Source organism: Kogia breviceps, chromosome 11 (genome assembly GCF_026419965.1).
Source record: "Kogia breviceps isolate mKogBre1 chromosome 11, mKogBre1 haplotype 1, whole genome shotgun sequence".
NCBI classification, from domain to species: domain Eukaryota; kingdom Metazoa; phylum Chordata; class Mammalia; order Artiodactyla; family Physeteridae; genus Kogia; species Kogia breviceps.
Window position 1 is genome coordinate 9,495,271 of NC_081320.1, and position 27,593 is coordinate 9,522,863.

At 49.8% G+C, this 27,593-nt stretch overlaps 1 protein-coding gene across 1 annotated transcript; it reads left to right on the forward strand.

Moving 5' to 3' along the window:
- The first annotated feature begins 428 nt into the window (after positions 1-428).
- On the forward strand, positions 429-27,557 carry SNRNP200 (small nuclear ribonucleoprotein U5 subunit 200). Its single transcript, XM_059078455.2, has 45 exons — positions 429-678; positions 1,429-1,592; positions 3,055-3,226; positions 4,215-4,407; positions 5,264-5,319; positions 6,530-6,628; positions 7,028-7,180; positions 7,286-7,385; positions 7,547-7,683; positions 8,271-8,354; positions 8,446-8,619; positions 8,908-9,045; positions 9,275-9,430; positions 10,016-10,186; positions 11,643-11,836; positions 12,054-12,177; positions 13,206-13,355; positions 13,592-13,702; positions 14,260-14,391; positions 14,561-14,749; positions 15,111-15,308; positions 15,712-15,864; positions 15,977-16,057; positions 16,394-16,477; positions 17,124-17,230; positions 17,537-17,655; positions 17,955-18,109; positions 18,222-18,411; positions 18,577-18,750; positions 19,721-19,881; positions 20,193-20,420; positions 20,760-20,951; positions 21,042-21,220; positions 21,421-21,572; positions 22,448-22,556; positions 23,105-23,213; positions 23,726-23,915; positions 24,012-24,176; positions 24,410-24,531; positions 24,800-24,943; positions 25,031-25,207; positions 25,495-25,655; positions 25,738-25,819; positions 26,930-27,022; positions 27,121-27,557. Exons 1-45 carry the CDS (start codon positions 634-636, stop codon positions 27,262-27,264), a joined length of 6,411 nt encoding a protein of 2,136 aa, XP_058934438.1. The 5' UTR covers positions 429-633; the 3' UTR covers positions 27,265-27,557.
- Positions 27,558-27,593: the final 36 nt, after the last annotated feature.

A 27,593-nucleotide genomic window follows, 5' to 3' on the forward strand; every position in this document is an offset into this window, starting at 1 on the left:
AGGGTCTCGGAGGCACGGGTTTTAGATGGGATGGGGGGGGTACAGAGCTTTCTTTCAATTGTTCAATATAGAGGAAAAACCCAAAGGAAGATACCATATACCAGAGACACACACACACACACACACACACACACACACACACACACACACACACACACACACAGTTCAGTCCCTCGCAAGGTGCTTGAGTTTCCTCAGCCGGAAATGGGGCTCATTAGCCCCTCCTTGCCTGCAGAGCTCACAGGACTATTACCAGGGGAAGAAGCGCGTGGGACAGGATAGCGGGCTAAGCAGGCATACGTTTCGACAAGATGTGAGGAGTCCTGCGGGACGAAGGCCGGAAGCCGAGATAAGGAGAGTACTGGCCTTGGTCCGGAACCGTGTTTCGAGAGTCCCGGGATTTGCCGGTCCAGCCCACCGAGCCCACACGGTCGCAGAAAACCGAGGCGCGTCCGCCGGAGATATATCCCACCTACACTTCCCGGCGCGCGACCCGGAAGCGGAAGGGAGCCAGTCTCATTCTCCCTCCTGTGCGTCTTTCCTGCGTCAGGCGCAGCGGTAGCGGAGAGCGGTGGCTGTTTGTAGCGTGTGGTGGGGGGAGCGGAGCTCTGAGACCCCTGAGCATCCGCGGCCATGGCGGATGTGACCGCTCGTAGCCTGCAGTACGAGTACAAGGCGGTGCGTGTGGGCTCGGCGGAGGGCTCTGGGCTGAGGAGGCCGGTGGGGAGTGGGAGGCTGAGGAAGGGAGTTTCACTCTGAAGGCCTACGGGAGAACCGCGAAAGCAGAGGGGAAATCAGATTCAGGCGAAGGATGGGGTACACGACGATATGAATAACCCCACTGGTGACTGGGGCGAGTGGGATGGGCTAAGAGCTCTGCTAGGAGTGTTTGTTCCCTGTTCCCTCGGCGCTGTTGCCGACCCCTTCCGTATGTCATCCCCAGCGTGCCCGACCGTGTTCCCAGGGCGGAGTTATGAGCAGTGTTAAGAGCAAGGATTGTTCTAACGATTTGATTGCCCTTTGCTCATGCGCAATTATATGATGTGCTTCTTTTTTTTTTTTTTTTTTTTTTTTCCGGTACGCGGGCCTCTCACTGTTGTGGCCTCTCCCGTTGCGGAGCACAGGCTCCAGATGCGCAGGCTCAGCGGCCGTGGCTCACAGGCCCAGCTGCTCCGCAGCATGTGGGATCTTCCCGGACTGGAGCACGAACCCATGTCCCCTGCATTGGCAGGCGGACTCTTAACCACTGCGCCACCAGGGAAGCCCCTATGATGTGCTTCTTAAGGAAAACATCTTTTTATTCCGACTAGTGATTTTCGTCACTTCTTTGCCCCAGTTCTTACTTCCTTTGTTATCAGCTGGTATCCGTTTGGTACCGGCATTGGTCCTGCTCCTGTCAGAGTTTCGATAACATTGTGATCTTTTCAGAACTCGAATCTTGTCCTCCAAGCTGACCGCTCTCTCATTGACCGGACCCGCCGGGATGAACCCACAGGAGAAGTTCTGTCCCTGGTTGGGAAGCTGGAGGGCACCCGGATGGGAGATAAGGCTCAACGGACGAAACCACAGATGCAAGAGGAAAGAAGAGCCAAGTGAGTAGCAGGGGGAAAATGATTTTTCTTCAGACCCAAAGTCCATTTTCCCTTGGCATTTGAGCAGTGTTTTGTTTTTGTTTTTTTTTTTCTGAATTGCTTGGTGCAAGTGAGATCTCAGTGGCATTAAAACAATTCAGTAAAGATAAAAACAGAACATAAGAATCGAAAGGTTCTTTGGCCTAAACAAGTGTATATGAAGTGGAAAACAACTTTTAGATCTTTTTTCAGCATGTGTTTCTCATCCATAGAGAGATCTTAGTTTTCTCCATGGTATTTTGAACATTTTTGGTAAACTCTTTTTTTTGTTGTTATTGTTACTTATCTATTTTATATATAGTAGTTTGTATCTGTTAACCCCTTAGTTTTTAAAAAAAATTATTTATTTTTTGGCTGCGTTGGGTCTTCGTTGCTGTGCACGGGGGCTACTCTTTGTTGCGGTGCGTGGACTTCTCATTGCGGTGGCTTCTCTTGTTGAGAAGCACGGGCTCTAAGCGTGTGGGCTCAGTAGTTGTGGCTCACGGGCTCTGGAGCGCAGGCTCAGTAGTTGTGGCGAGAGCGCAGGCTCAGTAGTTGTGGTGCATGGGCTTAGCTGCTCTGCGGCATGTGGGATCTTCCCAGACCAGGGCTTGAACCTGTGTCCCCTGCATTGGCAGGTGGATTCTTAACCACTGCGCCACCTGGGAAGTCCCATTAAACTCTTGTGTCAGTAACTCTTCTCACTCTTCTCTTTTATTACTAACTTACCACCCCTACTTTTGTCTGCTGTTGTCCACTTCCAGTTTTCTTGTTATAAACTGCCATTCAAGCATGAAAGGCAGGTGTTTTGTTTTGCTTTTTTGTTGTTTTTTTACTTTTGTGGGGTGATATATTTCCGAACTTAAAAAAAATCATTGAACTTTATCTCACTGTTATCTTTCAACCCTGATCATCTGTGTCTTTCTCTTCTCTCATGATGAAGTCTCAAAAATTCATAGGCCCGGTTTTGATTAAAGCAGTTGTATTTGAAATGAGTTACATATCATCGGTCCTCCACTTTGCAGAGTATGACTTCGTTTCCAGGAATTGATGGCAGTAGATTCCTTTGGAGCTTCGGTTTTCTGGCTAGAGAAAGAAAATGTGTCTGAGGGATAAAAAACTAGTCAAAATCCAATCATATATTGTCATACAAAGTAGAGAGGGTTGTCTCTTTTAAATGAACGTGGAGGATGTCTCATTGTAACATTTCGTGCATCTAATGAGAGAATGACAGAGTATTCCCTTTCTGTTACTGCGTTCCCATAAAGAAATACTCCCGCAAGTGACTAAGGCCAAATGAGAACCATTTGCTGAGGTACAGATTTGTGGTTTTAAGTATTACCTGTGTGTCCTGAAGCTGAGGAGGAGGGTGGGGTGGGCTTCCTTTAGTCTTGCCTTTGAGAGGGAAGGTTCTGCCCGTCCAACATCACACTCTGTCCATTAGGCGAAGGAAGCGTGATGAGGACCGGCATGACATCAATAAGATGAAGGGTTACACTCTGCTCTCGGAGGGCATCGATGAGATGGTGGGCATCATCTACAAGCCCAAGACCAAGGAGACGCGGGAGACCTACGAGGTGCTGCTCAGCTTCATCCAGGCTGCGCTCGGGGACCAGGTGCGGCAGCCAGAGCGTGAGGCCGTGTTTCTGAAGAGGGAGGAGGTCACACCTGGGAGGCACCAGGGGAACCTTGTCTGTGTACTTTCCTGTGTGGCCCATACCGATATGCAGAAGTGGCTAATGTTTATGGAGCACTTACTTTATATGGGATAGCGTTTTACGTGTCTTCTCTCTTTCAGTTTTCATGTTAGCTCTATGACTAGGTGCTATTAACATTTACTTTCCATCCTACAGAAGAGAGGTGGGAGGCAAAGAATACTTAAGTAATCTTCCCAAGTCACAGAGGTGGTGTTTGGCAGAGCCAGGATGTAAGCCCGGGTGGTTTATATCCAGAATCTGTGCTCTTAGCATTATACGTGTGATTAGATTAAGGAGCTCTGTGAGTCTCTGAGAGACGCTGGTGAGGTGGCTGCTAGAGGAGGGGAGGATAAAGAATCACCGCGAGTTTGGCAGGCTAGGGCAGGACTGCAGAGTGCCTCTCCCGTCAGGAGAAATGTGGCACAGTGCTGTGGAAGCCGTGTCTCTTCCGAAGACCACTTACCTGATTTTTTGAAACAGATGAGTCTTTCTTCAATTGTGTGACCTTTGGTGGCATTTTTTTTTTTTTTTTTTTTTTTTTTTTTTTTTTTGTGGTACGCGGGCCTCTCACTGTTGTGGCCTCTCCCATTGCGGAGCGCAGGCTCCGGACGCACAGGCTCAGCGGCCATGGCTCACGGGCCCAGCCGCTCTGCGGCATGTGGGATCTTCCCGGACCGGGGCACGAACCCGTGTCCCCTGCATCCGCAGGCGGATTCTCAACCACTGCGCCACCAGGGAAGCCCTGGTGGCATTTTTAAACTAACATTAGTGAAAATGGTCGGAACCTGGTATGCAGGTTTTAAAGAGATACAGCTCTTCACATCCTATTGTCACGTAAAGCTGGTCAGTGATGTTCTTTGTCTTTGTCTCGTTGTTCTAATTTTTTTTTTTTTTTTTTTGCCACCAGCCACGTGATATCCTTTGTGGGGCAGCTGATGAAGTTCTAGCTGTTTTAAAGAATGAAAAGCTTCGGGACAAGGAAAGGAGAAAGGAGATTGATCTGCTGCTGGGTCAGACAGATGATACAAGATACCATGTGTTAGTGAACCTGGGCAAAAAGATCACAGACTATGGTGGAGACAAGGAAATCCAGAATATGGGTAAATGAGCTCTTTGTGTCCTGACCATATTAACTGGGTGCTCGTTGACCCCTAATGTGATCTTCTAGCCTCAGCCATTAAAGCATCTGAAAGACGCTTTAAAAGGTTTCCATAACTTATTTGGTGTTTTTGGAGGGGTTGTGATTGATGGACACCAGAATCCCTAGATTCCGGTAGTCATTTCTTATTCTGAGCCCCTTTTACTGTATAGAACATGGGAGAAAACTTGGTTAGGACCTGGGTGGAGGGTGGAGCAGGCAGAGCAGGGCCGTTTCCACGGCCAGCAGATTGGAGCAGGCCTTGGTGATGGCAGCACAGAAGGCTCGCTTTCTCTCTCTTTTTTTTTTTTTTTTTTCTTGGTAAATTTATCTTATTTATTTTTGGCTGCATTGGATGTTCATTGCTGTGCGTGGGCTTTCCCTGGTTGCATTGAGCGGGGGCTACTCTTCATTGCGGTGCGCGCATTTCTCATTGCAGTGGCTTCTCTTGTTGCGGAGCACGGGCTCTAGTCACGGCTTCGTTAGTTGTGGCACGTGGGCTCAGTAGTTGTGGCTCTTGGGCTCCAGAGCTCAGGCTCAGTAGCTGTGGCACATGGGCTTACTTGCTCTGTTGCATGTGGGATCTTCCGGACCAGGGATCAAACCCGTGTCCCCTGCATTGGCAGGCGGATTCTTAACCACTGCGCCACCAGGGAAGTCCCAGGCTGTCTTATGTTGATCATTTGTCTGTTAGTCCTTAGACCTTAGGTCTGTCCTGAGAAGAGGCAAGTCAGGCAGTTAGGGAGGAAATTAGCTCCCTAGTGCCTCATTTTATTAACTGTTCCCTGTCCCCTTTTTCTAATCCCGCACCGTTTCAGATGACAACATTGATGAGACGTATGGTGTGAATGTACAGTTTGAGTCTGATGAGGAGGTAAGTGATAAGCAAACAGACCCAGTCTTGTCTTTTTTTTTTTTTTTTTTTTTTTAGTTGTTAAGGTGGGGGGACCACTTCTGATATAAAGAAGTGCCCCAACTAAAGCCAGATAAGTTTTAAGGTGTTGTATTGGTGTCAAACTTAGGCATAAATATTATTTCACTGAAAAATTATTATGGTTATTTTTTGGTTTTATACAGCAAATTTTTATAAAGTAAATTTTATAAAGCAAATGTAAAATAATATAATAATTGAACATAAACCAAGCGGGTCAGCAAAAAGAAAGAAAAAAAGGTAAGTACAGTGTATACTTCATTTCGGGAATATGCTGTCCCGTTTTACTGCATTTTAACCGTACTGTGATAATTTTCCTCTTTCCAGTACTGTGTCCTACTGCCAATTTCAAAAAAAAAATGTACATTTGCCGCAGAGCATGGGCATGTTTTGTACATGGTTGTTTCAGTAACAGTTGCAGCAGCCACTGAGGTTTACCATCTAATTAGAATTTCTTGAATATAACTAATAGGAACAAGTGGGGCACTTGAAAAAAATGTGCGGAGCTGCATTCGAGTTCTCAGTGGGTGTGTTTGGCTTCCTGAAAGGTAAAACGCCAGCTTTGGGATATCATAAACTAGGACAGGAAGAAGGGGTAGCAAAGGAGAGTCAGGAGAGAGCATCAAACTGGGAACCGAGAGGGCTGAAGTTTGGTCCTGTATCGGACAGGTCATTTTGATTCAGTGTCTCCACCTTTCAAACGGTATGATTGAAGTAGATGGCTGCTGAGCCCCTTCCTCCAGTAGAGTTAGTAGAATTTATTTATTTTAAGTAGCAACAAACTAAAAGAATGCTTTGCTCAAAGCATTCATTCATTGAACAAATGCTTATTATTTTGCTTTTAACATGACCCTGTGCTCAGTACACAGTACACCTGTAGGCAGGTGTGTGAGTAAAGACAGTAGCGAGCAAGCGAAGTGTGGCCTCTACATTTCTGGTCACTGTGTGCTTTCCCAAGTGTGCTTCTGTATTGGTCCTTCTGGTAAATGTACTCTGGAATGAGGCTGACCCTGGTTCCAGTAAGTTGTTGGTTCCACCACGGAAGCCTTTGCTCTAGCCATGGAGCTTATTTTAAGTGACTTGAGGGAGAGGTTCTGTGGTGATGCCAGGAACAGCTCCAGGTTACGAGTTGGGGTTGGGGCTGTTTCCACAGGAGGGTGATGAAGATGTGTACGGGGAGGTTCGAGAAGAGGCATCGGACGACGACATGGAAGGGGACGAGGCGGTGGTGCGCTGCACCCTCTCGGCTAACGTGAGTACAGCGTGCTCTTGCCCGCCGCTGCAGGGCAGGTTATTTCTGGGTGTAGCACTTCTTTCCCATACCTAGGTCCTGTCATGTATTATTTATTAAGCTACCTTTTCATAGGGTGAGCTGTGATAAACATTTCGTGTCTTGGTTTTTCTTAAGGTTTCAGTCAGTCACCCTCTTTCTCCAAGGCACGTGTTGATGAAGTCTTGGTGGGTTTGGTGTGCTCATGAACTCAGTATAGCAGAGTCGCCATCCCCCCCCTGCCCCCCACCCCTACCAGAAGGTCCTCAGAAGAGAGGGTAGGCTATGGGTGGGTGGCCTGCAGAGCTTTGTTGCAGGATGACAAGAAAGCACGTGGGGCAGATGGAGACACAGTGAGCTCAGTGCCTGGTTACTTTGTAGCTTGTGGCCTCAGGGGAACTGATGAGTTCCAAGAAGAAGGACTTGCACCCTCGGGATATCGATGCCTTTTGGCTCCAGCGGCAGCTCAGTCGCTTCTATGATGATGCCATTGTGTCGCAGAAGAAGGCAGATGAAGTCTTGGAGATTTTGAAGGTACAGCCGGGATAATGTTTTTGTGTTCCGTGTGTCTTAGCGGATGGGACAGTGTAGGAAGCAGATGGCTGTGTCCTTAATCGTGGTGTTACCTTCTCCCTGCAGACGGCCAGTGATGACCGGGAATGTGAGAACCAGCTGGTTCTGCTCCTTGGTTTCAACACTTTTGATTTTATTAAGGTGTTGCGGCAGCACAGGATGATGAGTGAGTATATATGGAGAACGTTTTTGTATCATAGGTAGGTGTGGTAGAGGTTGTGTTGCTTTCATAGCCTCACCACTTGTTTCATGTATTTTTCTTTCTACCCCAGGGTTGAAGGTTGATTTTGTATCTCACCTTCCCTTTCTTCCTTTTGCTGTTGGCAGTTTTATACTGTACCTTGCTGGCCAGTGCACAGAGTGAAGCTGAAAAGGAAAGGATCATGGGAAAGATGGAAGCTGACCCAGAGCTGTCGAAGTTCCTCTACCAGCTCCACGAAACCGAGAAGGAGGATCTGATCCGGGTAAGGGCTGGGTTGGTTTGTCTGTCTGACTCCTGAGCTAGAGTGTTTGCTTTGGAAAAGAGACACTAGTTAGAAGATTGCAGCAAAAAGCTAAATTCCTGTTAAAGCAGGAAGTTGAAGAAGTGAGTTATTTCTCCATATTCTTTGAATTTGGTCATTGGTACAGTGTGGAATCAACACCTTCACGCTGGTGTGGTCGAGAGACTTCTGACCTGCTGCTGTCGTCAACAGCACCTGGGCCCTTTGCTGTTTGTTCACACGATAAGTTATGGTGTCTGCTGGTAGTACAGGAACACAACGCGTGTTTGCTGAACACATAACCCACACTCTGTCCCTTAAGGATAGCCCTTGATGCTGCATTGTTGAACGTCGACTTTTGAAATCCCAGGACTATGTATTGTCCCTTGAAAGTGGTTTGATTTCATCATTCTGGTGGTCCTCAAGTGTCTGAACGTAAAGGGCCACCTTTCTGTTTCAGGACTAACTAGTCAGCACCTGTGAGTCAAGCTCAGCCAAGGGACTGAAAAGGACAAGAAGCTGGGATGGTGATGAATCATTGCTATTCTTTCTATCTTTCCGCATCACAGGAGGAGAGGTCCCGGAGAGAGCGAGTGCGTCAGTCCCGGATGGACACAGATCTGGAAACCATGGATCTGGACCAGGGTGGAGAGGTAGGTACCAAGGCCATTTCCAAGGCTGTGAGGGATGGAAACTCCTTTGCTCAGCTTGCTCACTTTATATTCTTGTTTTTCATACTCCCAGGCACTGGCTCCGCGACAGGTTCTGGATTTGGAGGACCTAGTTTTTACCCAGGGGAGCCACTTCATGGCCAACAAACGCTGTCAGCTTCCTGACGGATCCTTCCGTCGCCAGCGCAAGGGCTATGAAGAGGTGCATGTGCCTGCTTTGAAGCCCAAGCCCTTCGGCTCTGAAGAAGTGAGTGAATTGCTTTTCTAAGTTTTCTGCTCACTTCGTCTCCCTTCCACTTTGGATTTCCACCCATTGACCAAAGTGTGGCCTTGTCTCACAGGTAGTTTATTCCAGAAGTGGAAGCTGCTGCAGAGTTTTCCCGTTTTGAATTTGAGCCCTGGGGGCAATACTGATCTCTCTGGTCTGGCCTTTAGTGGAGCGTTATGCAGGGAGGTTGCCGGAAAGTGCAATCTCTCAAAACCACAGTCTGCTCAAGGGTGCTGCTAATGTGATGTGCGTGGCATTTTTTTCTAGCAACTTCTTCCAGTGGAGAAACTGCCCAAGTATGCCCAGTCTGGATTTGAGGGCTTCAAAACACTGAATCGGATCCAGAGTAAGCTCTACCGTGCTGCTCTGGAGACGGATGAGAATCTGCTGCTCTGCGCTCCTACCGTAAGCACTGACCTGCCTGCTTTTTTCTTGTGGAATGCGGTGTATATTTTAGGTGGCAGTATTGTTCATCTCCATCCTTATCCCCTAATGCTTTATTCTTTGGTGGAAGAGATGTTAAATGTTAGGGTAAAACCCGCAGGACATGCTCTGTTTTGGTGATAAGCCCTTAGAAATTGGGGTAGTGAGCATAACGAGGTACACAGGCCTTCTTGTCCTTGACCTCCCATAGGGTGCTGGTAAGACCAACGTGGCCCTGATGTGTATGCTCCGAGAGATAGGGAAGCACATTAACATGGATGGCACTATCAACGTGGATGACTTCAAGATCATCTACATCGCCCCCATGCGCTCTTTGGTGCAGGAGATGGTGGGCAGTTTTGGAAAGGTAAGGGGGTAGAACCTTCCTCCAGAAGATTCTGGGTACAGCTATCAAAGTACTGGGGACAGGCCTGGTGCTTCTCTGCTTCTTATATTAGGGCATTTCTGGAATGCCTTGTGTGGTGTTTTTTTTTTCCTTCGAAGTTGGAACTTGACCCAAGTACAGAGTGTTTGTGAAAGGAGAAAGTCCTGGATCTGTTTGGGACTTTTACAAGGGTTTACCATCTTTTTAATCTTCCCCTTAGCGATTTTCTGCAGTTGGTATCATTTGCATTATCGGAGTATTTATGAAACACTCACATGGGTGGTTGATAATAGATCTAGTGTTATTCCAGGTCTGTTGTCTGCAAGTTTCCATTTCCCCCCTTGTCTGCAGAGCTCCCAGAGAGCATTTTTCTGCTTCCTTAGCCTGAGTGTAAACTTGGATTTGTTTTAGGAATAAATGTTCATATGCTCGACCTCATACACTTGATATTTCCCTGAAGGGTTGATACCTACCTCCAGTACCCCACACTCAGACTTCACAGATGTAGAGTATGGAGTCCAGGCCCCCTCCAAGCATTCTTGCCTGGTGTGCCTTTCCTATACCCAGCGCCTGGCCACGTACGGCATCACTGTTGCAGAACTGACTGGAGACCACCAGCTGTGCAAGGAGGAGATCAGCGCCACTCAGATCATCGTCTGCACCCCTGAGAAGTGGGACATCATTACCCGCAAGGGTGGGGAGCGGACCTACACCCAGCTCGTGCGACTCATCATCCTAGTGAGCAGCGGGTCCTTGTGGGAACGCAGGGCCCAGGCCTGGTTGAGGAGGGGTTGCTGGGTTTTAATGCTAAACTTCTCTTCAGTGCCTTTCCTCCAGTTACTGCCTTTGTAATGGCAGCTGTTGTCAGCATTGCTCTTACTGCTGGATGAGAATCTGCACCGAATTGAAACACTTCCCAGTAGGTGCATGCTCTTTGCCATATCATTTATACTTTTTTAAATGTCAAATATTTTGAAATAAATGTAAACAGACAATTAAAAAAACTATTGATACTTATGTCCTCCCAGAATATTAAAGGGCTCTATAAATAATCTATTCTCAGAGGGAATGAGTAAGGAGTCAGGATATTGTGTCCTCTATACACAGAAGCCCCCAGGGAGGAATGACAGTCTGAGTGCAATTTCTTTTGGTTGTCTGGGGAAGCAGAAAGGAGACCTTGCATGTTGATTTGCAGCATTTTAGAGCAGGGTTGACGATCTGTGGCTACTGATTTTTGTTTTATTGGAACACAGCCATACCCATTTGCATATTGTTCACAGTTACTTTTGTGCTGCAGTGACAGAATTGAGTGTTTGTAACAGAGACTGTATGGCCCACAAGCCTAAAATATTGACTCCGGCCTTCAAGAAAAAATTTGCTAGCCCCTGCTTAGAGTCTGCTACTCAAAGTCTTGTTAGAAGTGCAGAGTCCTGGGACTTCCCTGGGGGCACAGTGGATAAGACTCCGTGCTCCCAATGCAGTGGGTCTGGGTTTGATCCTTGGTCAGGGAACTAGATCCCACATACATGCCTCAACCAAGAGTCCGCATGCTGCAACTAAGAAGTCAGCATGCTGCAACTAAAGATTCCCACGTGCCGCAAGAAAGATCCTGCGTGCCACAACTAAGACCCAGCACAGCCAAAATAAATATTTTTTTTTAAAAAGAAAGAAGTGCAGAGTCCCTGTCCCCATTCCCACTTACTGAAATACAATCTGCATTTTAATAAGATCCCCCCTGCTTTGTATGCCTGCTGAAATTTGAGAAGCACTGCCTTAGGCTATGTGAATTCTTCAGTTGATGTATTATACAATTCGTTCTTGGTAAAGATAACTGCCCAGAGGTAAAACCTTATTTGATATAAATATGGTCTGATCAGAAGCTTTATCTTTAGTAAAGAAATTTTCCTTTGAGTGGAGTTGTCAATTCGTTTATCTGAAGTATCAGATTTTCTTACCATAAAGCATTGTTTCACTGAACTGTAGCAAAGCAGCTTGTGGTCGGAGCATGTTATTTCCTGGGGTATTTCACAGTGAATATTATCTCATCCTTTGGGTTTCCCTGGCTTTGGGATCCTTTTTCTTGTCTTCTTTATTTGGCATATTAGGTGTGTACCTACAAAATGGGAACACTCTCAGGAAAGGGGGCCACGTTTCTCTAGTCCTACAGGTAATTTGCTGCCCTCCCATTCCTTAGGATGAGATCCATCTTCTCCATGATGACAGAGGTCCTGTCTTAGAAGCGTTGGTGGCCAGGACCATCCGGAACATTGAGATGACCCAAGAGGATGTCCGACTCATCGGTCTTAGTGCCACCCTCCCCAACTATGAAGATGTGGCCACCTTTCTGCGTGTGGACCCTGCCAAGGGCCTCTTCTACTTCGACAACAGGTATAAGAAAAGACTGGGAGAAGTTTAACCAGGGTGACCTTCCTGCTCTCCTTCTTTTCCAAGGAGCTCTATTAGATTGGGTTTTAGAATGGCCTTTGGGTTTTGATATGATATGAATCCAAAAAGAGGAATATTGCTCCCTGGCAGTGAAAAGGACTGTTTATTTCCTCAGACTTTTGTCTCAGAAGCCTCATTTGTCTAACTGTTGAACTTCTAGCTTCCGCCCAGTGCCTCTAGAACAGACTTACGTGGGCATTACGGAGAAAAAAGCTATCAAGCGTTTCCAGATCATGAATGAAATTGTCTATGAGAAAATCATGGAACATGCTGGAAAAAATCAGGTCTGTCATGGTTTCTCGTTAATCTTGAACTCTGTTCTTTTGAATTTTTGACTTAACTGATGGCGAAGTAAGACTGACAAAGATAAAGAGAGAAGACACAAAACAAATCACCAGTGCCAGAAACAAAATGGGATGTTACTACAGAATCTGTTACATTTGAAAGGATAGTAAAGGATTACTGTGAACAACTTTACACATGAATTTGACAGCCTAGAGGAAATGGGCCCATTTCTCAAAAACAGCCAACTACCAAAATAGCCTTGATGAAGTAGATAATCTGAATTGTCCCGTAACCATTAAAGAAATTGAATTTGTAATTTAAAAACTCAAAAAGGAAATCACCAGGCACAAATAATTAATTTGTCTATCTACATTATCATGGGTTCTTCCATAAAAGATTTGGGTAACTTATACTAAAAACATAGCAAAAATAAAGATAAAAATTAAAAACTAGTGAAAGGGCATTTTACTAGTAAGTATGATCTAATTTTTTTATGGAACATTGAATATTTTGCCTGGTTAAAAAAACATAAGAATTTACATGAAGATACAAATCTTTTCTTGGCACTAAATACTTGGAGGACTTTATTTCCTACAAAATAGTGCCTGTCTCACACTGAGACTTACTTCCTAAGTCCATTTATAAAGGCCAGTGCCCGTTATTTTATATAACATTTTAACAGCTGAGCATCTCATCAGGTACCTGAACACAAATTAATTGAGATTCCTGAATGTGCATTCATATTATATTTAAACTTGCTGTTAAAAGATGGGGTGCTAAGAGTTAGTTTAGTTTCCCAGTTACAGGACCCTCATCACTGTGATTGGTAGGTTCATTCGCTTAGGGTCTTGCGGGCACTGTTAGGCTTCTGAGCCAGTGTGCATTACGGCCATCGCCCCTCTTCAGGACCTCAGTTTCTTGTCTGATAATGGTGCAGCCTCTGCTTCTGCTGCTGCTTCCTCAGGGGCGTGGGGGTGACTGTCGGAGTTGTGTCTCTTGACTGTGGAAAACTGTGGCTTCTACTCAGGTGCTGGTGTTTGTCCACTCCCGGAAGGAGACTGGGAAGACGGCCAGGGCCATCCGGGACATGTGCCTGGAGAAGGACACGCTGGGTCTGTTTCTGAGAGAGGGCTCGGCCTCCACAGAAGTCCTTCGGACAGAAGCGGAGCAGTGCAAGGTGAGGCGAGACAGGCCCAGCTCTCTCATGCCTACCTGGTAACTGGCTCAATCCGAGTTGTCCCAGTGGTCCTCCAGGAGTGCGTGGTGGTGCTGTTTCACACAGGGCGAGGTTTGATTGGCTGTGGATATGTGGATAGGTGAGGGGCAGAGTCTCAGCTGAAGAGATTTGCTTCATCTCTGGGGGAGTTCCCTCAGGAAGGCTCACCTCATCACCTGTTCTCTTCGGTTTCCCAGAACCTGGAGCTGAAGGATCTCCTGCCCTATGGCTTTGCTATTCATCACGCGGGCATGACCAGAGTTGACCGGACACTTGTAGAGGATCTTTTTGCTGATAAACACATTCAGGTGAGGGTGGGCAAAGCACAGACGGAGATGGGAAACATCGGAGGTTGTGCCATATGTTTGTGCCTGGTACTTCGTTGTTTCTGCCTCAGGTAAACCAGGTCAGAGGGTTGGGTAGGTACAGTCAGTGTAGTGTCATACCACCTCTCCCACTCTTCACATCCTGCATGCGGGAAGATGAGTGAATCAGGAAAGCACCTGAGGAGCCCAGCAAAGCACGCATGTTGGTGACTCCAGGTATATTGTCAGACATAGGTCAGGACCTTGTTCATTCCCTCTCTCAGGAGAGCCCATATTTTAACTTGTCTAGTAACCTTAAGTTGATTCATATAGGTCTGCATATCTGTCTCTTAAGTGTCTCTAGAACCTTGAAATGTTGATTCTTGAAGAGATGAGGAACCCAAGGACTCCTTTCCTCTTTATTCTGGTGTTACATTGGCAAGTACGGGACCCACCTCGGTGCTGCTAGAAGCTCTGAGGCCAGTTGCCTAGAGAAGTTGAGGATAGTAATCCATGGTGGTAACGTCCGTTTTCCATATTACCTTGCCTTGCCTCTGTAGGTTTTAGTTTCCACGGCAACCCTGGCGTGGGGTGTGAATCTCCCCGCACATACTGTCATCATCAAAGGTACCCAGGTGTACAGTCCAGAGAAGGGGCGCTGGACAGAACTGGGGGCACTGGACATCCTGCAGGTATGGAGCTTTTGAGTTTATTCTCAGTGGGGAAAAGCATGCTGTGTTTTATACACAGGAGGTCCAAAAGGTGGCAGATGGAAGGCAAGGTTCCATAATGTAGAAGCCTGGAATCAAACCCAGGAGCTCTGTGGCCACAGCCCTCTTGGTTGCTGTCTCTGACCTATAGATGCTGGGACGAGCAGGAAGACCTCAGTATGACACCAAGGGCGAAGGCATACTCATCACTTCCCATGGGGAGCTGCAGTACTACCTGTCCCTCCTCAATCAGCAGCTTCCTATTGAGAGCCAGATGGTATCAAAGCTGCCTGACATGCTCAACGCGGAAATCGTGCTGGGGAATGTCCAGAACGCAAAGGTAGAGGAGGGCTCTGTCCTTGGCACCTCTTGCCTTCTCCAGAGAGGCCAGGGTACCAGGAGCGAGGTGGTCTTGGTCATTGTGCTGTGGGCCTCCAGCACCGGGGTCCTCCAGCCCTGGGCCCCACATCTCTCAGTGTAAGCAGGCTCTCAGGCTTCTTGGGTCTCTGGCTGACAGTTCCCCTTGTTGCCAAAATCTTAGAAAGGACTCTGTGTCTTCTTAATAATGAAATATTATAAACGTTCAGAAGACAGTATAATACATATCGTCATAGTTAGGAATTAACGTCTAAGTGCTCTGTGGGAGCTTTTCACTTGGGCATCGGTTCTGCATGCTAAGGCCCATGATCTGTTTCTTATAGGATGCAGTGAACTGGCTGGGCTACGCCTACCTGTATATCCGAATGCTCCGATCCCCAACCCTCTATGGCATCTCTCATGATGACCTCAAGGGAGATCCCCTGCTGGACCAGCGCCGACTGGATCTGGTTCATACTGCTGCCTTGATGCTGGATAAGAACAATCTGGTCAAGTACGACAAGAAGACGGGCAACTTCCAGGTGAGTGGGCTGAGGGACGGAGGTCCCTGCAGAAGTTGTAGCCCCAGGAGACAACTTTTCAGATCACTGTCTTAATTCAAGTACTGCCTAATTGCCCACTGCTTGGAACAGCAGAAAAACCAGTGGCGTTGGACTGTGCCCTTTGAACCTAGGAACTTCTAAAATGGTATAAAACCTGACGGTGCTTCCTTTCCATATCTTGAGCTGTGGTAGCTGATCTAGCTCTCTTGTCTGTGTGGGCATCAAGTCACACTATAGGTCAGTTTATTGGGCAATCCTTCTTCCTGTGCTTGGGCCAGGCACTTGTATTGCTGTGTGTTCACCCAGTGGGCACCTCTTGTCCGCAGTGAGAGGCTGCCGCTTGTTATTGATCAGCTTTGGATTGAGTCTTCCTTCTTTGTAGGTGACAGAACTCGGTCGTATAGCCAGTCACTACTACATCACCAATGATACGGTACAGACCTACAACCAGCTGCTAAAGCCCACCCTGAGTGAGATTGAGCTTTTCAGAGTCTTCTCATTGTCCTCAGAGTTCAAGAACATCACTGTGAGAGAAGTGAGTCCACTCAGCATGTTGGAACTGGAAGTTGGTACCCACTGCCACGTCACTGGTTGGTTCTCTCCTTGGCCTCCTGGCTTTTTCTTGACCTGTTTCCTTCTTGTGGCAGGAGGAGAAGCTGGAGCTGCAGAAGTTGCTGGAGAGGGTGCCCATCCCTGTAAAGGAGAGCATTGAGGAACCCAGTGCGAAGGTGAGCCCAGCTCCTCTCTGTTTGGGGTAAGGGTCAGGTGGTTTTCCTGATCTTCTAAAAGATGAACCTTAGAAAAGAATTAAAAAAAAAAAAAAAAAAGATAAATAAAAATAAAAGATGACCCTTGAGTTTGGGTTTGTTCTTGGTAATCTGCTCAGTTATCTGAGTTTCTGCATCCTTCTCACATGTTCTTTTTACATGGAGTAACAATTATTTAATGTCTGCAAATCAAGAGCTTTAGAAGGTCTTACCTGGCATGGATGCCCATGAAATGTATTCACTTTTTCGGATGGTTCAGTGATCGGCCTCCTTCTGGCTGATCTTGCTTTTTTCCAGATCAATGTGCTTCTCCAAGCTTTCATCTCGCAACTGAAATTGGAGGGCTTTGCGCTGATGGCCGACATGGTGTATGTTACCCAGGTGAGGGCAGGGTTGTGCCACCCCTGGTAAGTTCCCATCCCGTGTTCTGTGTGTGTCTGGTAAAAAGTAGGCCTGACACTCGTGAGGGAGAAGGAATGCTGAGTTGTGCCCCAGGTGGTTTGTTGGCTGGTGCACGTGTGGTACGGCCGCTCTGTTTTACTGATCTTGAGCACGTGGGAAGGTGGGGCCTTTACAGAGATGCTGGGGAGACTCCACGTGGAGATCGCAAGACACGGTGTCTGCTTCCCTGCGGAGAGGGACTTCTTTTACGGCTGCTGGGCTTCTAAATAAACCCAGAAATGGCAAAAGGCTTTATTAACTGCTCTTTGTCTTTTCCTCAGGGCAAGTCACTAACACCCTTTCTCTTGTTAGGACTCTAAATGCTAAATGAGTCAAAAGCCTTAAGACCAGGCAGTGAGCAGAAGGTTACAATGCTGGGCGCGGAGCTCTAGCTGCACTCTGACTGTCCTACGTCAGCCAGCGTCTGCTGGGAGCGGGGGTGGGTCATGACAGAGGGACTTGGGTTTTGAGTTGGTGTAGCTGGTCGTATCAGAGCTTGAGGTAATTAAACCCTGTGTCGGGTGGCTGCATTATTAGGTCTGGGGACAGTGTGAACTTGACGGGGGAACGCTTCATCTTTCCCCAGTCGGCTGGCCGGTTGATGCGTGCCATCTTTGAAATTGTCCTGAACCGAGGCTGGGCGCAGCTTACAGACAAGACCCTGAACCTCTGCAAGATGATTGACAAACGCATGTAAGGCCCAGTGAGCTGGAAGCTGGTCACAGGGTGGGGGTTCCTGGGCTGAGGGTGTGGTGGGAAAGCCTTAGAGCGCATCAGATCTCACCCTGATGTGTGAAATATGCACCTGGGTGAAAGTTGAGAAGGGGGCAGGCCCTTTGGGGTGGAGCTGAGGAGTTGGGGAGGGTGGCATAGTTGGAGATGTCTGTCTTCAGCATTTGTGTTTTGTGGGTCACAGCTCATCCGTTGGAAGCCGTGAGGACGGCAGTTTGTTCCAGGCCCCGCACAAGGGACTGATAGCTCTGTTTCCTTCCTGGACAGGTGGCAGTCCATGTGTCCTCTGCGCCAGTTCCGGAAACTCCCTGAGGAAGTAGTGAAGAAGATCGAGAAGAAAAACTTCCCTTTTGAGCGTCTGTATGACCTGAATCACAATGAGATAGGTGCGTGGGAAGCCGTCCTCCTGCTCGTCCGCACAGCTCAGATGTCTCCCTAAGCCTGCCTGCTTTCCAGTTCCTAGGCCTCGTGCCCTGACATCCTGGGCTCACTTGTCTCGTCCCACTAGCAATAGGCTTGCGCTTGGTCTCGGGGCTTTGAATCCTCTGGGCCCACTGAGAGTGGAGGGAAGAGCCTGCCCTTCTGGGGTGGAATCGCCCATTCCCCTTGGTGGCCCTCAGGGCTGGGTTTGCAGGTACCTCAGTCAGGCTGGGCCGCAGCCCCGTGCTCTCTTGTGTCCTCGTAGGGGAGCTTATCCGCATGCCCAAGATGGGGAAGACCATCCACAAATACGTCCACCTGTTCCCCAAGCTGGAGTTGTCGGTGCACCTGCAGCCTATCACGCGCTCCACGCTGAAGGTGGAGCTGACCATCACGCCCGACTTCCAGTGGGATGAAAAGGTCAGGCTGTGTGCGGCAGGGGCCTGGTGTCAGAGGGATCTTGAGGAGAGCAGGATTGGAGGGCTGAGTTACCGCCAGCTCATGCCCCTGTCACTTGTGCCCCTGTGGGCAGGTCCATGGCTCATCAGAGGCGTTCTGGATTCTGGTGGAGGATGTGGACAGCGAGGTGATCCTGCACCACGAGTATTTCCTACTCAAGGCCAAGTATGCGCAGGACGAGCACCTCATCACGTTCTTCGTGCCCGTCTTTGAACCGCTGCCCCCTCAGTACTTCATCCGTGTGGTGTCTGACCGCTGGCTCTGTGAGTGCGTCTCCTCCGCAGGGTCCCCCGGGCCAGGTCCTCCCGGGGCAGTAAGATGAGTGTCTTGCCCCCTGTTCTGGGCCAGACTTGGTTGGGGACAGTGCTGTGTATGCTGCCCTGGGGTTCCCAGTGTGCTGACTGCCGTTCCCGTTTCTTTTCTGGCAGCTTGTGAGACCCAGCTGCCTGTCTCTTTCCGGCACCTGATCCTACCAGAGAAGTACCCACCCCCAACCGAGCTTCTGGACCTGCAGCCCTTGCCTGTGTCTGCCCTGAGAAACAGTGCCTTTGAGAGCCTTTACCAAGATAAATTTCCTTTCTTCAACCCCATCCAGACCCAGGGTAGGTGTTTCCATTTCCAGGCGGGCGGTTCCTTTGGAGGCCTTTTAAGGTCCCCTGGAGACAGGTAGGTTCTGCGGGAGGAGGGGGAGGAGGGCCCTCAGGTGCTTGGCAGCTGTGGGAGCTCATCAGTGCCAACGGTTGGAGCAGCCAGGACGTTTTCCGTTCTCAGAAGCCCTTGGTTACTATTAGATTTGCTTCGCTTCTTTGCACATCTCCCTGAGGAGGGTTGGTAGAGCAGGTCTTATTATCAAGGTGCACTGTCATTTCTCAGGCTCAGGAGGCTCCAGTATTGAAGCAGAGTGTGTAGCGTTGACCGAGGCCTCCTCCGCCTTCATTGCTGTAAACGACAGCTATGTTCCCAGAGCACGCCCCGTGTTCTAAGTACTCTGGGCTGGGTGCATCCCAAGTGTTTTCTCTTGCATTCCTTCCACAATCCTGTTTGAGATACCAGCACACAGGGAGTTACCATTTGAGATACTACCATCAGTGTCGTGTTCTACAGATGAAGAAACCGAAGCAGGGAGGGGCACCCCAATTGAACCAGCTAATAAATAGTAGAACTTGATTTTAACCCAGTGTGGATGCCAGGGCTTACTTATTAGGCTTTTTACCTTCTCTGTGTATTTGACTCTTTCCAGGAAACCTGGGAGAGGGTTGGAGGGGCAGAGGAGGGGAGCCAGTTCCCCTTGGTTCGGCATCCTGTCCCTGAGAAGCAAGGAGGGAGCCCTGGCCTTCTTTGCTTCTGTTGTCCTCCTGCAAATCTCCAGGGGCCCTGAACTCTTGATCTTGGTCCCTTCTCCTCCTTTTGTGTGGGAAGGAGCAGATGAAGGGGAGAGATGTCGCAGGCCCGACTGCAGTTGGGGGCCGTGTGCCATCACCCCTCATGGTTGCCATTCTGGGCTGACTGGCCGAGTTTCCTGCGTGTCCGAGTCTCTCTCGGTGTTCACGCTGCCTCTCTGTCGCTTCTCAGTGTTTAACACCGTCTACAACAGCGATGACAATGTGTTTGTGGGGGCCCCCACGGGCAGCGGGAAGACCATCTGTGCGGAGTTCGCCATCCTGCGGATGCTGCTGCAGAACTCGGAGGGGCGCTGTGTCTACATCACCCCCATGGAGGCTCTGGCGGAGCAGGTGGGTCACTGTGAAGTTTCCCAGAAACCGTTTTCATCTCTGAGTCCAGGTCAAGGTTTTCTGAGCCCTGAAATTTGTAGAGCCAACTGGGCCAAGACTGTTTGCCAGCTGGTGGCCATTTCCTCAGCCGTATGCTAAAGGGAAGCTCTCCGGTCACTTATAGGTTGGTGTGTGATTACGAAGTATTTAGCTTGAGATCTGCAGGGCGACAGGCCTCTGTGTTTGGCTTCCCGTGTTTTTCTCATAATTCATGAACTGAAGGCTGACGTGGCCTCTGACGTTTCTCTGCCCTCCCTCTGCCCGCCCGCTAGGTATACATGGACTGGTACGAGAAGTTCCAGGACAGGCTCAACAAGAAGGTGGTGCTCCTGACGGGGGAGACCAGCACAGACCTGAAGCTTCTGGGCAAAGGCAACATCATCATCAGCACCCCCGAGAAGTGGGACATCCTTTCCCGGCGGTGGAAGCAGCGCAAGAATGTCCAGAACATCAACCTCTTCGTGGTGGATGAGGTCCACCTTATCGGGGGCGAGAATGGGGTATGGCTTGACCTTGCAGCATAGGCGGGGGCTGGGACTGGCAGAGTAGCATTGGCCTTGGGCCTTAGGTGAAGGCCAGAGACTAGGGCTTCTCCCAAGAGGATTCTGCCTTTCACCTTATTCTGAAAGGATGATCTGAGACTTGTTTGTAGTTTTCTTGGAGAGTACCATTGCTTAGTGGAGATTGGCTGTGGAGGAGGTGGACCCAAAGACGGGAGAGCCCCTAATCACAAGGAAGAGTTAGGAGATCATCTCGAGGTTGTTGGGCTACACACGAAGGTAGCTCAGGGCCGAGGATGGAGCGCCCGGACCTGCAGTGACTCCCGCTCCTCTTCCCAGCCCGTGCTAGAGGTGATCTGCTCCCGGATGCGCTACATCTCCTCCCAGATCGAGAGGCCCATTCGCATTGTGGCCCTCAGCTCCTCACTCTCGAACGCGAAGGACGTGGCCCACTGGCTGGGGTGCAGCGCCACCTCCACCTTCAACTTCCATCCGAACGTGCGCCCCGTGCCCTTGGAGCTGCACATCCAGGTGGGACCTGCACTGCCCATTCCCACGTGGCCTCATGACGTCCAGGACTCCCTGGGTTTGTAACCTCCTTTCTTCCTCCTCGGTCTCCAGGGCTTCAACATTAGCCACACACAGACTCGCCTGCTGTCCATGGCCAAGCCCGTGTACCACGCCATCACCAAGCACTCGCCCAAGAAGCCTGTCATTGTCTTCGTTCCGTCTCGCAAGCAGACGCGCCTCACCGCCATCGACATCCTCACCACGTGTGCGGCCGACATCCAGCGGCAGAGGTGGGTGGGGCCTGGCTCCTGGGGGCCCGTGGGGAGGGGAGGGTTGGCTCAAGTGAGACTGGCCTACCCTGCCTGGTGCCTGGTGTTCTGTTCACAGGGTGGGGTGGCCCCCGCCTGGCTCGGGGCTGGGCGATGCACAGCTGGAAGGGTCTCTGGGGGGTGGAAGCGCTCCAGGCTGAGTCAGTGCTCATGCTGCCCAGGTTCCTGCACTGCACGGAGAAGGACCTGATCCCCTACCTGGAGAAGCTGAGTGACAGCACCCTCAAGGAGACGCTGCTAAACGGGGTGGGCTACCTGCACGAGGGGCTCAGCCCCATGGAGCGGCGCCTGGTGGAGCAGCTCTTCAGCTCAGGTAGAGAGCAAGCCTTGAGGCGCAGAGTGAGACTAGATACAGAGGTGTCACGGGGGCGTGTGTTGAACTTCTGGGCGTGGGCGATATTTCTTTACAGCACATTGGTCATTTTCAAAATATTGATACTTACCAGATTACTTTATCTGTTATCTCATTTGATTTCAGTACCCTTGTGGTGAAGGTGGGACAGATATTACCCCTACTTTCTAGATGAGAAAGCAGGCAGGCACATAAGGTTGTGCTCTTTCAGAACCTGGTTTTTTAGACCAGGACATTTGGCCACTAGACCTGGTTTTCTACGGATACCAGGCTCGGCAAAGTGGTTGGGCCTTAGAGATGGAGTAAACCCTATTTCCCTTGGGTGGCTGTGTGCCTCTGTCCCTTGTGGACGTCAGGCATTTCATGCAGAGTATTGTTCTGACAGTGCTTAGTGGAGCTGCAGCGGAGATGCTCCTGCCAGAATCATTACTGTCACTCTTTGACCCCTGCATCTGTCTGGTGTGCGGCACCTTCAGAGCTCGGTTTTGCTACCATGTACCGAGCCAGCCCATGGCTGAGTCAACCTTAGCACTTTCCAGTCAGCAAGGCCCATCTGTCAGGCAGGAGTGTCAGCCTAGCTTTCCCTGGGCTTGGGATTCTGTTCCAGGATCACCTCGTTTCCTCCAGGGTAGCCCCCCCAGCAGGGCAACAGTGACATAGAGCCACCTCCTGTGGTACCGAGTTAGCCCCTTAGTCATTACACCTTGTTCCTGGTAAGCTTTGCTCTGAGTTCTGAAACGTAGCACAAGATAAGCCACTACCTGCCCAGGAGGCAGCAGGTCCTGCCTCAGCCGCGGAGCCCTGTGCTCAGTCTCCTCCTCCCCTCCGCTGCTCAGGGGCTATCCAGGTGGTGGTAGCTTCTCGGAGTCTCTGCTGGGGCATGAGTGTGGCCGCCCACCTGGTGATTATCATGGATACCCAGTACTACAACGGCAAGATCCACGCGTGAGTACAGCTGTGCTTTTGCTCTGTGTTAACGGGACCTTCCTTCCTAAGATGAACGTGATACCTGCAAATCCAGAAGTTCACTATTGTGAAGAAAAGGTGTTAGGGAAATAAACAGCTAGCCGAGATTCCACCCCAGCCAGGGTTTTATTTATATGGACTTATTTTTAATGTCTGAACCTGCTTCTAGATTTGGATTTGAGTTGGGTGACTTGATTACTCATGAACTATATAACTGTAAAGTTTGGAAGCCTGCCTTACATATTAGATCCTTTAATGGGCAGTTATTTGGCTGTTGGCATCAGATGGGTTAATAGCTTTGGTTCAAGGACACTGAGCAACAAAGTAATGACTCCTACACTTGAAAACTAAAGTGATGTATAGATGATGCGTGAAACTAGTGCCTGAGCGTGGGAACTCGTAAACAGAGTTTTGCTGTGATGGGCCCACGTCTCCCCGCTTTTGCACTTTATTCATTGACGTTTAGGCAGTCAGCCTCCTGAGTGTCTGTTGCTGCGGCTTTGCCTCCTCTCCCCTCCTGTCTCTAGGTATGTGGATTACCCCATCTACGACGTGCTGCAGATGGTGGGGCACGCCAACCGCCCTTTGCAGGATGACGAGGGGCGCTGCGTCATCATGTGCCAGGGCTCCAAAAAGGTCAGCCTGGGCCTCTTGCACTGTCTTTTGATCCTGGGCCTCAGAACAGATTCTTTAGTTTCTCTTTCGATAGATGTCTTTACTTATTTTTTTACATTCTGTCTGTCAACTTCTGCCTCTTTTATCTTCCATGTTGCTTTTGTAACAAGCCTCTTGGCTGCGTAGAATTTTGTAGCCTTTGGTTTTTGCTACTGCTGTTGACTCTATGTGTTGATGTCTTCTCCCTCTGGCTGGTTCCATCTTCCCTCATGCTCTGCTAAGCATGTGGGACTTGGGGTACCCCCGTCTCTGCTGTAGAAATGACCAGTGATGCCAGTGGGAACAGGCATACACACCCAACTCTCCAGGTCCAGACCCAGCTCACCTTGTCTGTGCAACTGGTTTCTTCCATTTTGATTAGCTGTGTCTGTCTGTCACAGAGGGGCCGCATTTTCCCTTGGCCTTTATTTTCCCCCTTGATCTATCTCTGTGACCATATTGTCATTGACTCTTTATTATCTTCTTTCCCATAGGATTTCTTCAAAAAGTTCTTATATGAACCTTTGCCAGTAGAGTCTCACCTGGACCACTGTATGCATGACCACTTCAATGCTGAGATTGTCACCAAGACCATTGAGAACAAGCAGGACGCCGTGGACTACCTCACCTGGACCTTTCTGTACCGCCGCATGACACAGAACCCCAATTATTACAACCTGCAGGGTCAGTAGCTTTGGAGCACACCTTATCCTTTTGCGGTTTTCACAGCCCTTGCTCGCCATCTCCCTGTGACTCCCCACTTAGCTCTCACCTTCACAGGCATCTCCCATCGTCACCTGTCTGACCACTTGTCGGAGCTCGTGGAACAGACCCTGAGTGACCTGGAGCAGTCCAAGTGCATCAGCATTGAGGACGAGATGGACGTGGCGCCTCTGAACCTGGGCATGATCGCTGCCTACTATTACATCAACTACACCACCATTGGTGAGGGCCAGCAGGGGCTGGGTCTGTGCAGAGCCTGAGCGAGAGGGATCTCCGGCGGGGTCTGCAGCCCACGGGGGATGAGAGATGCTGATGCTTCCAGTGCCCCATCTGGTGTTTGTCAGAGGCACGCATCGCAGGGTGGAGCTGGGGTAGCCCAGGAGTTAACTCTCTCCTCTCTGCTCCTTTTCGGCCTGCTTTGACTCCTCTGAAATCTCCTTCCCTGCCTCTCTCAGAGCTCTTCAGCATGTCCCTGAATGCCAAGACCAAGGTGCGAGGGCTTATTGAGATCATCTCCAATGCGGCCGAGTATGAGAACATTCCCATCCGGCACCACGAAGACAACCTCCTGCGGCAGGTGAGGGCACCTCGGCTTCCGGAGAACATCCTCGGAGCCGAAACTTGGCCCATGTGCCCGGAGCGCGCGTCGCCCCTTCACCACAGGAAGACACCGACCCCTCCTGCCCCGACCTCCCTCACGCACCTCCGCACGTCTCAGCCCCACCACCCCCAGGCACCCAGCCACCCCTCTGAGTTTTGAAGGTTGTGAGGCTGGGACAGGTGGTGCCTGAGAGTGGATCTCGGGCAGGGTCTTCATCATCGGCCCTTTTTCTTCCACTTTCCAGTTGGCCCAGAAGGTCCCCCACAAGCTGAATAACCCTAAGTTCAACGACCCGCACGTCAAGACCAACCTGCTTCTGCAGGCTCACCTGTCCCGCATGCAGCTGAGTGCTGAGCTGCAGTCGGATACAGAGGAGATCCTTAGCAAGGTATTGAGTGGGGGTGGGCGGGGCCCGTGTGGCCTGTGAAGCAGCAGTTCCAACCCTGCCTGCTCTTGCTCTCCTGTCCCTGTTCAGGCCATCCGGCTCATCCAGGCCTGTGTGGATGTCCTCTCCAGCAACGGGTGGCTCAGCCCGGCTCTGGCAGCCATGGAGCTGGCCCAGATGGTCACCCAAGCCATGTGGTCCAAGGACTCATACCTGAAACAGCTGCCACACTTCACCTCAGAGCACATCAAACGTTGCACAGACAAGGTGAGCCGGGCCTGGACCCGGAGTGTCGGGTGGCCGAGGCTGGGAGCCGAGCATCTTGCACTGGGGGCAGTTGTGGAGGGGAGCCTTCTCATTCCGGCTTCTCTGGAGGTGTTAGCCGTGGAGCTGCTAGAGAGCCTGACGGTTGTGGGCCATGTTCTTTCTGAAGCCATGGCTTCTTTAGATGATCTGATGGCATAGGAAGTAAAAGTAGCTGCTCTTTGGAGCCACTTTCCTCTGCTGCTAGTCTACATTCTCTCTTCTTCCCTGACCTCTGACACCCGCTGCAGGGGGTGGAGAGTGTTTTTGACATCATGGAGATGGAGGATGAAGAGCGCAATGCGTTGCTTCAGCTGTCTGATAGCCAGATCGCAGACGTGGCCCGCTTCTGTAACCGCTACCCCAACATCGAGCTGTCCTACGAGGTGGTGGACAAGGACGGCATCCGCAGGTGAGCCAGAGAGGGCCAGGTACCCCGCCCCGGGTCCTTGCTGGGCACAGCTGTGACGTGCGACCTGCATTTCTCCCCACAGTGGCGGGCCGGTTGTGGTGCTGGTGCAGCTGGAGCGAGAGGAGGAAGTCACAGGTCCCGTGATCGCGCCTCTCTTTCCACAGGTACATCCTGGCAGCGGCTTCCCAGGGGTCCACTTGAGGCCCTACCGACTGACTAGAGGCTGGGCTACAAGAGTACATAGTCACTGAGGGAGGACATTTAGAGTAATAACGAAGCCGCAAGCCTGAGGATTAATCTTGGGGCCATGGGTGTCTTCTGTGGGAGTTTTTGGTGGTTTTTTTGCTTTAAGGCAATTTAGGTGACTGGTCGTTATTTGAATGCCCCAGTCGCGCAGTGGTGTTGACGTCCGTGGCTGTGAAGAAGCATTTATCTTTAACTCTCAATGGCTCTAGGGGGACTTCCCTGGCGGTCCAGTGGTTAAGACTCTCTGCTACCAATGCAGGGGGCGGGCACGGGTTCAATCCCTGGTTGGGGAGCTAAGATCCCACGTGTCACTCGGCCAAAAAAAAAAAAAAAAAAAAAAGGTCTCCAGGACAGTTGGGCTTTTCTAGTTGGTGTTTCTTCGCTCTCGTTTCTCACAGCTACTTACTCTGCTTACAGTGCTTGGTTCTTTACCACCAAAAAGGAAATCTGACCCCTTATATGGGAGAATAATTGAACAGGCTGAAAGGAGAAACCAGATACACTGTAATGTTTAAATTTACAAACTATTCGTTTAATAGGCTCTGAGGAAAGAGCACTTTAAAGTGGAATGCTTGGGTTTTCTGACAGTGGAGAGGCCAGCAGAGGGGGGTTTTTGGTAGACGCAAGGCCTACTTTGGATCCTCTCTGCTGGCAGGCTCACCTCCATATTAACGTGTTTTTCTTCTCTGGCATATATGCCTTTTATTTAAGAGGGTCTCTGAGGCACTCAAAGCTGCGAGGCCCCAAAGACTAGATGTCTAATAGTGGAATCTTGGATTTAGTGTCAGATACTAAATGGGAGAAGGTACTTTGAGGCAGAACCAACAAATGAGTTCATCTGCCTACTTAAAGATTCATGTGAGACACCTCAGACAGTTTAAAATCTTAGGTGTAGCCAATTGTAGTTTGGGAAGAAGTTTTAGAAAGCTTTCTTTCTGCTTTCTGGTTTCTTACTTTTGTAACTTTTCTCGTGGTGTCATGATCATCAAATTTTATGTGCTGACATTGTTGGCTTTTGGTCACTACAGAAACGTGAAGAGGGCTGGTGGGTGGTGATCGGAGATGCCAAGTCAAATAGCCTCATTTCCATCAAGAGGCTGACCCTGCAGCAGAAGGCCAAGGTGAGTGTGTCCGCTGGCCCTCACGTGCTGTGAAATGGGGCGGGGTGCGAACTCTTCCTGTGTCTGAGCTGGCCCTGAGTTCTGCCTGTTCTCTCCAGGTGAAGCTCGACTTTGTGGCCCCGGCCACTGGCGCCCACAACTATACCCTGTACTTCATGAGCGACGCTTACATGGGATGTGACCAGGAGTACAAATTCAGCGTGGATGTGAAAGAAGCTGAGACAGACAGTGACTCAGACTGAGTCCAGAGGCCTTTGCTCTTGCACAGAGAGAAGAGTTGAACCTGAGTTTGGTACATGTATGCTGTCATGGGACCTCAGTCTTGAGAACCCGGTCTGTCTGCGTGAGGTCTGGCCAGCCAGTGCTGCCGCGGTCCCAGCCCACCCCACTACTTTCCACTCTGGCTCCCTTGCCATCCAAACTTCGAATCTAGTGTCTGCAAGTGTCAGGCATAAACTGTGTACACCATTTTTAGGCATGTTCTTTGCAGTTCCTTTTGAGTCACACATTCTAATAAAATGACTTGGAGAAACCATTTGTCTTTGCAGTGATCCAGATTAAAAGTTTCCTT